We start from the raw sequence: 13,566 nt of genomic DNA, 5'->3' as shown, positions 1-13,566 counted from the left end.
TTTGAAGGGCTTCAGCCCTTGGGCCACTGGAGATTTGCCCACTTTTGAATTAAAACATCAAAGAGCTTTAAGAGCAGGTTAAAACAAGTAAGTAAAGAAAAATAGGTAGCCCTCATCCAAATTAAATGTAACAGTAGTGACTGGAGCAGTGAGTTTAATTTGTTTATTATAGATTAGTTACCATAATTGTTATTAAACTCAAGATGGCATACATTGTTCTCTTGTTCCCCAGGTTCTCTGTATAAAAACCTTCTGAGGCAGGTCTGGCTGTGATCAGGTGGTTGCCCATTAAGTTTTATTACTTAGCAGGAATTTCAGTCCAGATCCTCACAGTCATACCCTAACACTCTAACCATCATATCTTACTTGCTCTCTAGATGAAAACGCTACTTACTCCCTTTGGTCACTCAGTAATAAGTTATTTTCATAATGGTAACTTTGCTTATCATCTTTTGGTTTTTGATCCTTCCTTTACTCCCTTCCCTTTTCTTCAGAGATTTTATGCCCAAGAATGTTGGCATTGATCCCAGTCCATTTACTGTACGAAAACCTGATGAAACCGGAAAATCTGTTTTGGGGTAAGGAAATCAAAGATGCAATCCCCTGCAATGCATCTTAATTCTTTCTTTCTTTCTTTCTTTCTTTCTTTCTTTCTTTCTTTCTTTCTTTCTTTCTTTCTTTCTTTCTTTCTTTCTTTCTTTCTTTCTGTCTGTCTGTCTGTCTGTCTGTCTGTCTGTCTGTCTGTCTGTCTGTCTGTCTGTCTATTTATTTATTTATTTATTTATTTATTTATTTATTTATTTATTTATTTATTTATTTATTTATTTATTTATTTATTTATATGGCATCTATCCTTGCATTTCTTTGTGTATAATGCAATGAAATTTCTAGGTTCTCCCTATGAATCAGTCAGGTCAATACTTTAAGCATATATGCTTGATAGATTTGTGAAGCAAGTGGATCAAATGCAGGCAGATGGCTGATACTTTCTGTTCTTGATTCAGAATCTTGAATTTCAAGTGCCTTCCAGCTTTCAGCACAGGCCTCTTGCCAACAAGATGCGGGGGGGGGGGGGGAGACAGAACTGTCTTTGGTTTCAGTCCAGTGCTGTTTATTTTATGCTCCTGTCATTTCCACCCATTCATTTCTCCCACTTAAGACAGTGTCATTAAAGTGGTTTCATAACCTTCTGCTTCGATGCCAGAGATCCAGTGATTCTTCTGCCTCATTATTTCATTGTCTAATGGGGAGCACAGGGAAGTAAGTGAGGTTAAGCAGTTATAAATCTTTTCCAGGTTCCAGTGTAATTCCAAAAATAAGCTTTCATCTCAGTTTCTTTGTCATTTCTAACAGTGATGTCTTTGGCTGGTCATGCTAGAAAATATTATTTGCATACTTGTATCAGAGTCTCAACCATTTGGGATCGAATTACGCGCTCTTAACTATCCTAACTGGACATAGTTCTGAGTTTTGACAGATGTTGAGGTGTGTTGAAGTAGCTCAAAAGGGGACTTTGAAGTGGAAAGTTGACTAGTTCTCCCTCCTGCAGATTTACCTCTACAGATGTTTTGTGGTGCCCCAATCTCTGCAGAATGTGCAAAAAAAGGGGGGGGGGGCTGTTTGCCTCATTAACGATTCCAATAGAATGTTGGCCCCAGTGCAGCAAATTGTTAGTTTAGGCTGTTTGCTCACCTAGTCCACTGTCTGTTAGGAAAAAGAAGACAAAAACAGTGGCACCTTAAAGACTAACTGCTATATTTTAATGTGAGCTTTTGTGGACAAGTCCACTTTCTCTGATTTGTGCTGAGATGGTTCTGAAATTGCACCGATCATCCCAGTTGCATTTTTGTAATACTTTTTATGAAAAAAGTTGGCTTTGACATGTTTCAAGTAGCAGACTTCTTGTAATTCTGACTTTATACAAGAGTTCAGTGCTTCCAATTTCTCCTTCTGATTTCTGTGAGCTTCCCTTTTCTTTTGTAGGAACATCTAAAGTAAAGTGTTATTCTTCCATCTCTCTTATTGGCCTCCAAAAATCAATTTGCTGAGAACAGAGGTGTTCTGTATTTTTAAGGAAGAAATGTGTATGAGATCAATAAGTCTGGGAATCGCAATGTGAAGTTCTGTGCGTAATATATCATGAACAGAAGCCCCTATTCCCTCAGGTCTTCACGAGGTTCTCTCTCTTCTTTCTTCGCTGCCACCAGGTATTGCTGCTTCAATACCATTTAATCAAGGAGACATGTGTGCTTTTAAAACTTAAGTTATTTATTATATCAGGGAAGGTGACGTATGATTAATAATCAATAAGCAAATACAGGTTGCTAATCACTTGTATTTGAATCAGTTCTACTCTGAACTTAAAATTCTATTAACACTCTGTTCCATTCAGAGTTCTTACAGATCTCTAACTCAAAGTTCACTTTTAAGTTTCACACTGTCTCTCACTCACAGAATCTCCCCTCATACTCCACATACCAGCCTTTATATACAGCTCCCTCCCCCCTTGGCACCGCCTTCCATCCACACATTGGCTCCTTCTCCACTGCTCAGCTGTGATGGACAGGTGAGGGCAGGGCTGTTCGCTACACAGAGGTGTTCTGTATTTTTAAGGAAGAAATGTGTATGAGATCAATAAGACTGGGAATCCTAATGTGAAGTTCTGTGCGTAATATATCATGAGCAGAAAAATAGATTGGTTGCTTTATATTCCTTGAAATAGTTCAGAGATTTCAAGTGGCCGCTTTTGATCCATTTTTTTTTTCAAAGTTATGACAGTGTCAGAATGTTCTGATCCTGGCTTGAAGCTATTAAGCCCTTTCAGCAGTTGGCAGTTTAGTCTTCTATGCCTGCAATATAAACATTAGTAAACGATTCACTCACTTTACCTAACAAAGCATTTTGAAAGTCTTCCTCTGTTCTTGTATGTGTCTGTAGAGTTGTCCCTGATAACAAAAAAGAATAAAGCTGTATCTAACTGGCTGCCTATATTTATTTTATTTATTTATTTATTTATTTTATTTCTATCCCGCCTATCTGATCATATTAGACCACTCTAGGCGGCTTACAGTAAAAACAACAATGTAATTTTAAAACTTTACAGCAGAAACTTAAATAAAAAAATAATAATAATAAAGAACAGAATAAGAAAAAAGATCGTCAAGGGTTTTCTGTTGGGAAGGCCCGCCTATACATCAATGTTTTTAGTTGTTTCTTAAAAATGCCCAGCGAGGGAGCCGCGCGAATCTCAGGGGGCAAGTTGTTCCAAAGGCGAGGAGCCACCGCCGAGAAGGCCCGGATTCTGGTCTTTTCCTTTCGGGCCTCTCTCGGCGTTAGGCTCCTCAGCCTTATCTCCTGGCTCGCGCGAGTGACACGGGTAGATCTAGATGGGAGAAGGCGTTCCGCCAAGTATCGAGGTCCTAAACCGTTTAGGGCTTTGTAAGTAAGCGTTAACACTTTGAAATCAATGCGGAATCGGATTGGCAGCCAATGCAATGCGGCCAGAGTGGGGGAGTTATGTTGGTATCTTCTCAGCCCACTGAGTAGTCTGGCCGCCGCATTCTGCACCACCTGTAGTTTCCGCAGCAATCTCAAAGGTAGCCCCACGTAGAGCGCATTACAGTGGTCTAATCTCGAGACTACAAGCGCATGCACCAGAGTGGTGAGAGACCCCACATCAAGGTAGGGCCGCAGCTGGGCTATCCGCCTGAGATGGAAAAAAGCGGAACGGACCACGGACGCCACCTGGGTCTCCATGGTGAGCGCCAGGTCAAGATAGACACCCAAGCTACGGACCCCATCCCTGGCGGGCAGGGTCACCCCCCCAAAAATGAGGGAGTTTCCCATGTCCCCAGGTGTGGGGGCGCCCACCCTCAGTACCTCTGTCTTGTCCGGGTTCAGCCTCAGCCCGTTCTCCTGCATCCATTCCTGTACAGCCTCCAGGCAACGCTGAAGGGACAGAACGGCATCTCCTGCAGTTGGAAAAAAGGAGATGTAGAGCTGTGTGTCATCCGCATATTGATGGCACTGTGCTCCACACCTCCTGATGACCCCTCCCAGCAGCCTCATGTAGATATTAAACAGCATTGGGGAGATGATCGACCCCTGTGGGACCCCACAATTAAGGCACCACGGGGCCGAAACATTCTCCCCAAGCTATACTCTCTGGGGACGGTCCTCCAAGAAGGAACGGAGCCAAGCAAAGGCCCGGCCACCTATCCCCAACTCGGTGAGCCTCCCCAGGAGGATACCATGGTCAATGGTATCAAAGGCCGCTGAGATATCGAGGAGTACCAACAGAGACACTTTGCCCCTGTCGGCCTCCCTCAATAAGTCATCACACAGGGCGACCAATGCCGTTTCTGTCCCATGGCGCGGCCTGAAGCCCGACTGGAATGGATCCAGGGCATCTGTTTCATCCAGGAACGCCTGGAGCTGATCGGCCACCACCCTCTCGACTACCTTGCTTAAGAAAGAAACATTGGCGACGGGCCTATAGTTGCCAATTTCGTCCGCCGCCAAACTGGGTTTCTTTCTTATGGGCCTAATGAGTGTTTCCTTGAGGGCAGAGGGAAATCTACCCTCAAGGAAAGACCCATTAATTATTACAGTAGCCCATTCCGTTGTTGTAGGCCTGGCTGCCTTGATTAGCCAGGCCGGGCAGGGGTCCAAAGAGGAGGTGGTGGCACGACAGCGATCAAGCGTCCTGGCCACAGTGTCGGGCGATACGGGCTGAAAAGAGTCAAAAGACACCGGGCAAGACGGAGTGCTGGACATCCCAACTTGACTCACTGTATTCAAAAAAGGAGCGAGATCCCGGCGGATGGCCTCCACTTTGGATTTAAAAAATGCTGCAAATTGGTCCGGGGTAAGACTAGGGGGAGGCCTATCTCCCGGGCCAACTCCGGATAGGTCACGTACTATACGGAATAGTTCCGCCTGCTGGTTGGATGCCTCACTTATCCGGTTAGCGAGGTAAGTTCTACTGGCAGCCTTTACCTTAGACTGGTAAAGGTTAGTTGCGACCTTAACAGCTATACGATTGAAAACCGTCGGGTCCTTTCTCCATTTGCGCTCCAGCCGTCTCCTGACCCGCTTCGACACCCGAAGATCCTGGTTAAACCAGGGCGCCGGGCGATCTCTGCGGCGGAGAGGGCGTTTAGGTGCGATCGTGTCAATGGCACTAGTCGCGGCGGTGAGCCAGCCGTCAACCAGGGCCTCGACAGGAGCGCCAGCCAGGTCAGCCGTAACCCCTCTCATGGCATCCTGGAATCCAATCGGATCCAGTAGCCTTCGAGGGCGGACCATGACAATAGATCCCTGCTCCCTGCGAGGGGGGAGGGCCATCTTGAGGAAGCATTTTATTAGGTGGTGATCCGACCATGACAAGGGGACCGACTCAAGGTCAGTCACCATCGGTCCACTCTCACTCCCATTGGTGGAAAAAACCAGATCTAATGTATGGCCGCCCACGTGCGTAGGGCCGTTGACATGTTGGGACATGTTCAAGAAGGCCATGGTCTCCAAGAACTCAAGAGCTGGTCCAGCGGGCTCTGCCCCCGCATGCACGTTGAAGTCCCCCAAGACCAATAATCTCGGGGAGCCCAGCAGTGCCGCGGAGACAAAGTCCACCAGCTCCGGTAGGGAAGTGGCTGGGTCGCGGGGAGCACGGTAACCCAGCAAGATCCCAATACCGTCCCTGGCCCCGATCCACACGTGGAGAGCCTCAAGACCTGGTTTTACCACCGAGGAGCGCCTAATTACTTCCAGGTTGGATTTATAAACGATGGCAACTCCCCCCCCCCGACCCTCTAGTCTGCCCTGGTGTTGGACAGCATAACCGGGCGGGCAGATGAGAGCTAGAGGGGGACCCCCCTCTCCGCCAATCCATGTTTCGGTTATGCAGGCCAGGTCTGCATCTTCCTCCAGAATAAGATCATAAATTAGCTGGGTTATATCCCAATGTATTGGAACCTCAGTTTTAAGATGTGGTGTATGATATAAGTGATTCATATATAGAACAAAGGGTAGTTTTAGCTGAGAAATGGTAAAAGTAGGACAGAGATTTAAGGGTCAACAATCAGAGGACCAAAAATGTTTGCAGGGAATGGAATGAAAGTAGCATCGGAAGTGTTCCAGCAACATAGCTGCTCTCTGAGAGATGACAGGTGTCATCCCTTTCCCACCACCACCATGAGCTCTTGCTCAGATTTTCTTCATTCGCCTCCATCATGACCTACCAGATAGGTAGGCAGGTAGGAAAGAGAGAGAGAGAGAGAGAGATCTGATGGCTGACAATGACAACGACATCATTTCGTGTGTCTGAATCTTGATTAAGAGATTTGCACCAGTCCATCTGACTGTGTTTCCTTTCTACAACACTTGCCTTTTTATTCCCCACTCAGCTGCCACTGACTTTTGCCTTGGTTAAGGCCTCATGGAAACTAAAGTTCTTTCCTGACTAGAATTTGGGGAGTAGGGTGGGGACTCAACTCTGCTACTGTAAGCTTTCATCATGATTAACGTTATGATGACTGAACTTGCTGAGGTGATAAGAAGGGATATTCTGACATCCCGTTTGGGTTAGCCACTGCTTTGGTAGTGATGTAAAAGTACTGGTACTCCATAATCATGTGGGTTGTTCCCTCTATCGCACTTTCCTAAGAGTTTGCTTATCATATTGCTTTTCAAGAGGTGCCAGAGTTTGACTGTTTTCTTTAAAATACGAAAGTTGACCAAACAAATAGAAAAGCTTGCTTGCCCCCACCCCCAGATTCTGAAGTTAGAAATCTGCTAGGGAACGCTTGCTCTGCATACCTCTTTCTTTTGGCTGTTTGCTTTGTAATATGGAGATTTTGAGCTATCCACAAGCCTGCTTCTTTCCCAGCCATTCTCTTTCCTCCTTACTGCTACCCCATAGTTAATACTTTTCCTTATCAGGATTTGGGGGAAATTATGCTGCTAGACATCTTAACTGTTGTTAAGCTGGTAGTATTTGGACTTGCTCAAGAAAGCAGAGGAGCTGGCCAGGGCAGGTGAAGGGGGAATGCACTCCTACGGCTCCTTCCCAATCTCATAATGAGGCACTCGGGTAAAGATGAACCCTTGGGCTAACCAAAGGCTAAGAAGAAAGAGTTTCTCTTCTCTGGCCTTTCCCATCCTATCTATCAAAAGCAATTGTAGGGAACGCAAGCTCTCCTTTTTTGAACTCATTACACATAACAACTCTGTTTTTCTTTAGGAACAAAAGTAGTAGAGAAGAAACAGTGCTGCAGCGGAAAACAGCTGCTAGTGCTCCCCCACCCCCCAGTGAGGAGGCAGTATCAAGCAGTTCTGAGGATGACTCTGGGACTGATAAAGAAGAGGAGGGGACCGTCTCTCAACGTTCAACACCAGTGAAAATGACAGATGCAGGAGATAATACCAAAGTGACAGAAGTAAGATGTTCTTAGGGCACGTTTGGTGTCTTTTTTCCAGCCTACTTGTCCTTCTGTTTATTTAATGTAGACATAGGCTGGCCGAATAACTCAGTGAGTTGTGTATCTGGTTGGCAACTCTGTTCCTCGCTGTGCCTCTCGGGAGAAGAGCCAGTCTGTGTAACCCTGGGCAAGCTGCACAGTTCCAGGGCACCTCCGAAAGAAAGGAATAGTAAGCCAATTCTAAGTACTCTGTAGCTAGAAAGCTCTGGAAGGGGTTGCTGTTACATGAGAATTGAATTGGTGGCACATAATTATTGTTTAAAGCCTATGTGCGGATTTACTCAGACTTAAGCAGCGAACTTTTTTATTTTATGTCCCTCAGGTTCTTCTCACTCAGCAATGAGAAAGGTTATTGCATACCTTTAAGAAGAAGACAGTATGTTAGAAAACAAAAATAACAGTTGAAAGAGTATATCAGAAGTAAATGCAATTCTTAAAACGCAGTTGAAAAATAAAGTTTTGTAATTGATTAGATTTCAAACTGAAAATATACCATTAAGGACTTGATCTACATCATTGTTTTAAATTAAGCTAAGCAATTGCACTAGGAGTGAAAATGAGTTAATAGAGTATTGGCTTAGTACAGAAATATGGTTTAATAAAGAGTTTACAGATACGAACATTAGTTTTGCTAGATATTACCCCTGTGCAGACTTCAGCTCTATTATAATACTTCAAGATCTGGAGATGTTAATGAAGATGCGTAAGCACAATAACAAGAGCCAACTTAGCAATTTTAAACCAATTGGACCTCAGTTTTTAAGATTGCATAAGGGAATTAACATAGCAGGCAGTTAACAGGAAAACTGCAGAGTATGATGCCGCTTGCCCTGCAAAATTTGATAAATGACTGGGGTCTCGTGGCTCTGGCCCATTTGTCTCCATGACTAATTCCTAAATGCAATCTGCTTCTCTAGAGAGACTGTGCTGTAGTACAGGGCATCTCATGGATTCTGAGCATCATAAGGCTGACACAAGCAGTTTGTGTCCCCTAGCAACATCTACCAAGTACCTCACGTTATCTGTAAGGAGTTCTAGGATCTACTTCTTCATACTACATCCTATGCATGACCTGTGCAGCAGAGCCTTTTGTATCACAGTGTTTTAAAAAGCTATTCTGGCATACCGGAATCATTGTGCAAGTAATGCAGTGTGTTTGTGATGTACAGAGAGGTGCAAAACTCTAATAATATTGTCTCTTACTCTTAGACTCATTAGCTGTTTTAACCCTCATGCACCAGAATGGGACATTTCAATCTACCAGAGTTTATAGTGAAACAGGAATAACCAAGTAAAATGGTGCTACTTGGTTACAGGACAAATTTTCTGTTGCTGTAGAGATATGCAATCAATGCAGCATAAAGTGCATTCAATTTATGCCCTACCATGTGTACAAAAGAAAAATTAGCAAATGGCTGAGATAATGCTATTGAAGCAGCCTGCTTCTGGTAAAAATAGTCTAATTGTTTGAACATTTTAATTTGTTTTAATTTTACCTATATTTCATATACATTTTACCTATATTTTAACTTGTGCAATGCTCCAATATGAATAAAGACAGATTCTATCAAAGTTACTTCATGTTGAGGAATCCATACAGTTCATTATCTATACAGCCAACCCTCGACTTACGAACTTAATCCATTCTGGAAGGACGTTTGTACGTCAAAAAATTCATAAGTCGAAGTACCATTTCCCATTGAAATGCATGGGAATGGAATTAATCCGTTTCAGCATTTTGAAAAATACCAAAATAAAAATAAAAAGAGCAAGTCCCACGCTCGGACTGCCAAAACAAAAAACAAAAAAACCACACAGACACACACAAAAACCACAGAAACATAACCCCCCCAGTCCAAACCCACCCTCCAAAACTCACACAGAAACGTTTTTTTAAAAAAGGACTTACCTGCCGGTGCTACACTACCTCCGCGCGGCCGGGGGCGAACGGCCAAGTGCCCGGCCAGCTCTAGCCTCCCTGCGCTCCTCTGCCTCTGCTGCAGCCGGGGGCGAACGGCCAGGTGCCCGGCCAGCTCTAGCCTCCCAGCGCTGGGTGAGTGCTGCCTCCAATCACGGCGTACATTATTATAACTAGCCCCTGCTACAAAATGGTGCAGTATAGTAATGTTCTGATGCAGAATTCCAGTCCACTAATCATGTACTCTTCAGAAATAGCCCCCTCTTTCCTCCTCAGGTTTTCTGTTATTACTATCCAATAGCATGTACACAGGATTCTGTGTACACTGAGTATGCTTAGGCCTCATTGGGGTGTTTTGGAGATGCTTTTTCTCCCAGTTTCTTCCTCATGAGCCTGCTGAAACATCCCTCTTAGCTATAGATGGCGTAGCCATTGCGTGCGGTGGAGTGTCCTGCCTTCCTGCCAACCATTAAAGTAAAATTCACCTTCTGTATGTGGAATGGGAAATAGTTTTTCCTGTGCTTTCCTCAAGCAGCAAAGTGGCTTATCCATTCATGGATTATGCTGCTAACTAGTCATATGTTTCAACTACTACAATGCAGTAGTTAATGGACAGCCCCATGTTATATTGCAAATGCATAGGTTACTAGCCGGCCACAGCCCATTGGGTGAGAGGCAGTGGAACTGTGGTTGGGCCCCTGTTGGATGCGAGATCTTTTTCAAGGGAGCTGGCTCAGCCTCCCTCTGTACCTGCAGGACTAGGCCCTACTGCTCCTGGCTGCCTCACCCCCCTCTCAACATGAGCCACATGACTGCGGGGGAGAGAAGGGGCTTTAGAAAGGTTTTATTTTTTATATTTTTAAAACTTATTTTAAATTGTGATTAATTGCCATCAATTAAGAAGAGACCCACAGTGGATTTTAGGGAACAGGAAGGGGGGAGGGCGTTGGAGGGGGCAGCCATTGAGGTGGTGCTGGGTAGGGGAAGGAATGGCGGTGGGGGTAGAACATGCCCGCGTAGGAGAAGAGAGGTTAGATATCTTACATCTATCCCCTCTTCTAGTCCTATCCCCAACCAGATGGTATCAGGTGACCATATCAGCAAACCCTCGAGCCACACAGTGCTGTTGATGAACGCCAGGTCAGTACAAAATAAAACTGCCCTCATCCATGATGTAATTCTGGATGAGATTGCTGACCTGGCGTGCATTACTGAGACCTGGGTGGGAGAGGAGGGTGGTGTTCCCCTCTCCCAGCTGTGTCCGCCTAGGTACTCAGTCCAGCACCAGTGTCGCTCGGAGGGTCGGGGAGGAGGAATTGCTCTGGTCTATAGGAGTTCTATCTCCTTGACCAGGCTTCCTATCCCTTTGAGAGGAGGTCTTGAGGGCCTGTATTGTGTGTTGGGCTTGCGAGACAGATTAGGGATTCTGTTGGTGTACTGTCCACCCTGCTGCGTACCAACAGTCTCCCTGCCTGAGCTGACGGAGGTGTTGAGGACCTGGTGTTGAGGACTCCCAGGCTGTTGGTGCTGGGGGACTTCAACATCCATGCCGAGGCTGTCTTGACTGGGGCAGCTCAGGACTTCATGGCCACCATGACAACCATGGGGCTGTCTCAATGTGTCATCGGCCCGATGCATGAGAAGGGCCATACCTTGGACCTGGTTTTCTCAACGGGACTGGAAGATGGTGGTTTGGATGTGGAGGGGCTGGTTGTGACCCCATTGTCATGGTCAGACCACTTCCTGGTCAAGTTTAGTCTACAGTGGGGTCTCTACTTAAGAACTTAATCCATATTGGAAGGTGGTTCTCAAGTTGAAAAGTTCTTATGTTGAATTTGCATTTCCCATAGGAATGCACTGAAAACCATTTAATCCGTATCTGCTCTTTTCCGTCCATAGAAACTACAGTGGAACCTCTACTTAAGAACTTAATCCGTTTTGGAATGGTGTTCTTAAGTTGAAACGTTCATAAGTTGAAGCAGAATTTCCCATAGGAATGGACTGAAAACCAATTAATCCGTTCTGGATGTTTTTTGTTATGTAGAGGTGCGCTCGTACATTGAAGCATTAGTTCCCATAGGAACTAATGCAAAGCTGGTTAATATGTACTCTACCACTAGGGGGAGAATTTTTTTTTAACCTAAGATGACCTAAGGTTAAAAAAGGAGCAGGAAAGGTTTTTTTTCCTGTTCTTATCTTGGATTTCTGTTCTCAAGTAGAAGCAAAATTTAGCAAATGGAGCTGTTCTTAAGTTGGATTGTTCTTAAGTAGGGACGTTCTTAAGTAGAGACCCCACTGTATTAGCTTCTTCTCCCCTCTGCAAGGGTGGGGGATCTATTAAGATGATCCGCCCTTGGAGACTAATGGATCCAGATGGATTCCTGAATGCTCTGGGGGATTATCCGTCTGATATGGTTCGCGCTCCTGTCAAAGCTCAGATCACCCAATGGAATATGAAGATGACCTGGGCAGTTGACATGATTGTGACTAAGTGCCCTCTCCCTGCTCGCCAAGCCCAGACAGCTCCTTGGTATACTTCTGAACTCCGGGCGATGAAGCGAGAGGGGAGACGGCTGGAGCGCAGGTGGAGGAAATCCCGCTGGGAGTCTAATTGAACATGACTTAGAGCCCATTATCGGGCCTATTTTATGGCACTATGGCTGGCGAAACGGCAATATTTCTCCTGCCGTATTGCTTCCTCAGAATGTCATCCAGCAGAGCTGTTTTGGGTGGTCCGGGATCTTCTTCAACCGGGAAATCCGGTGGAGGTCCCGGACTGCTCATCAGCTCGCTGTGATGAGTTTGCCATCCATTTTGAGGGGGAAATTGCTCAGATTCGCACTGGGTTGGACTCCACAGTTACTGCAGAATCAGAGGATGTGTCCAGTGCGCCGTGCTTAGGTCAAGTATTAATGGATGAGTTTCAATTGTTGAGACCTGAGGATGTGGACAGGGTGCTTGGATCTGTCCGTTCTACCACCACTCCACTCGACCCTTGCCCATCCTGGCTAATTGGAAGATCAGTCAGGGGGGTTCAGACCTGGGTCCAGGAGGCCGTGAACGCCTCTTTGAGAGAGGGAGTGGTTCCTACCACCTTGAAAGAGGCGGTAATTCGACCACTCCTTAAAAAGCCAAACCTGGACCTAAGGCTGGTGGTCAACTACCGACCGGTGGCGAACCTCCCTTATTTGGGCAAAGTGTTGGAGCGGGTTGTGGCTGGGCAACTCCAGGCGCTGCTGGATGAAACAGATTTTCTGGATCCATTTCAGTCAGGTTTCAGGCCGGGTTTTGGTATGGAGACTGCCTTGGTCGCCCTGTACGATGACCTTTGCCAGGAGAGAGACAGGGAGAGTGTGACCCTGTTGATACTCCTGGACCTCTCAGCGGCTTTCAACACCATCGACCATGGTGTCCTTCTGGATAGGCTGGCTGGGTTGGGAGTTGGGGGCACCGCTTTACGGTGGTTCCGCTCCTACCTGGCTGACTGTGTCCAGAGGGTGGTGCTGGGGGACAGTTGCTCTGCCCAATGGCATTTATGTCATGGGGTTCCTCAGGGCTCAATACTGTTCTCCATGCTGTTCAACATCTACATGAAACCGCTGGGAGAGGTCATCAGGAGGTTTGGGCTGAGGAGTCAGCAATATGCTGACGATACTCAGCTCTACCTCTCGTTTTCCACCAATCCAGGTGAGGCAGTTTGTGTGCTGAATTCGTGTCTGGACCTGATAATGGACTGGATGAGAGTTAATAAATTGAAGCTCAGTCCTGACAAGACGGAAGTGCTGTTAGTGGGTGCTTCACCGGACAGGCTGGAGGGCCATTTCCCTGCCCTGAATGGGGTTACACTCCCCCTAAGGGACAGGGTCCGCAGCTTGGGGGTGTTCCTGGACCCCAGTCTAACACTGGAAGCCCAGGTGGACTCAGTGGCCAGGGGCGCCTTCCTCCAGCTGCGGAAATTATACCAGCTACGGCCCTACCTGGACGAGCAGAGTCTCATGACAGTAACACATGCACTGGTAACATCCCGCATAGATTACTGCAATGTGCTTTACATGGGGCGGTCTTTGAAGATGGCCTGGCGACTGCAACTGGTCCAGAATTGAGCTGCGTGGGTGGTGAGTGGTGGGGGCACTAGGGGACATATCAAGCCGATTCTGTTTAAGTTACATT

At 46.0% G+C, this 13,566-nt stretch overlaps 1 protein-coding gene across 2 annotated transcripts in view; it reads left to right on the top strand.

Moving 5' to 3' along the window:
- Positions 1-13,566, top strand: part of FIG4 (FIG4 phosphoinositide 5-phosphatase) — an 87,686-nt gene that overhangs the window by 64,989 nt on the left and 9,131 nt on the right. For both annotated transcript variants that reach the window (XM_020801341.3, XM_072997976.2), the window contains exons 19-20: positions 495-578; positions 7,241-7,436. In XM_020801341.3, the coding sequence (XP_020657000.2) occupies positions 495-578; positions 7,241-7,436 (280 nt within the window). The remainder of the gene's footprint in view (positions 1-494; positions 579-7,240; positions 7,437-13,566) is intronic.

This window comes from Pogona vitticeps, chromosome 1, assembly GCF_051106095.1.
Source record: "Pogona vitticeps strain Pit_001003342236 chromosome 1, PviZW2.1, whole genome shotgun sequence".
NCBI classification, from domain to species: domain Eukaryota; kingdom Metazoa; phylum Chordata; class Lepidosauria; order Squamata; family Agamidae; genus Pogona; species Pogona vitticeps.
Note: the sequence above shows the minus strand (reverse complement) of the source record. Positions and strands in the feature narration are given on the sequence as shown.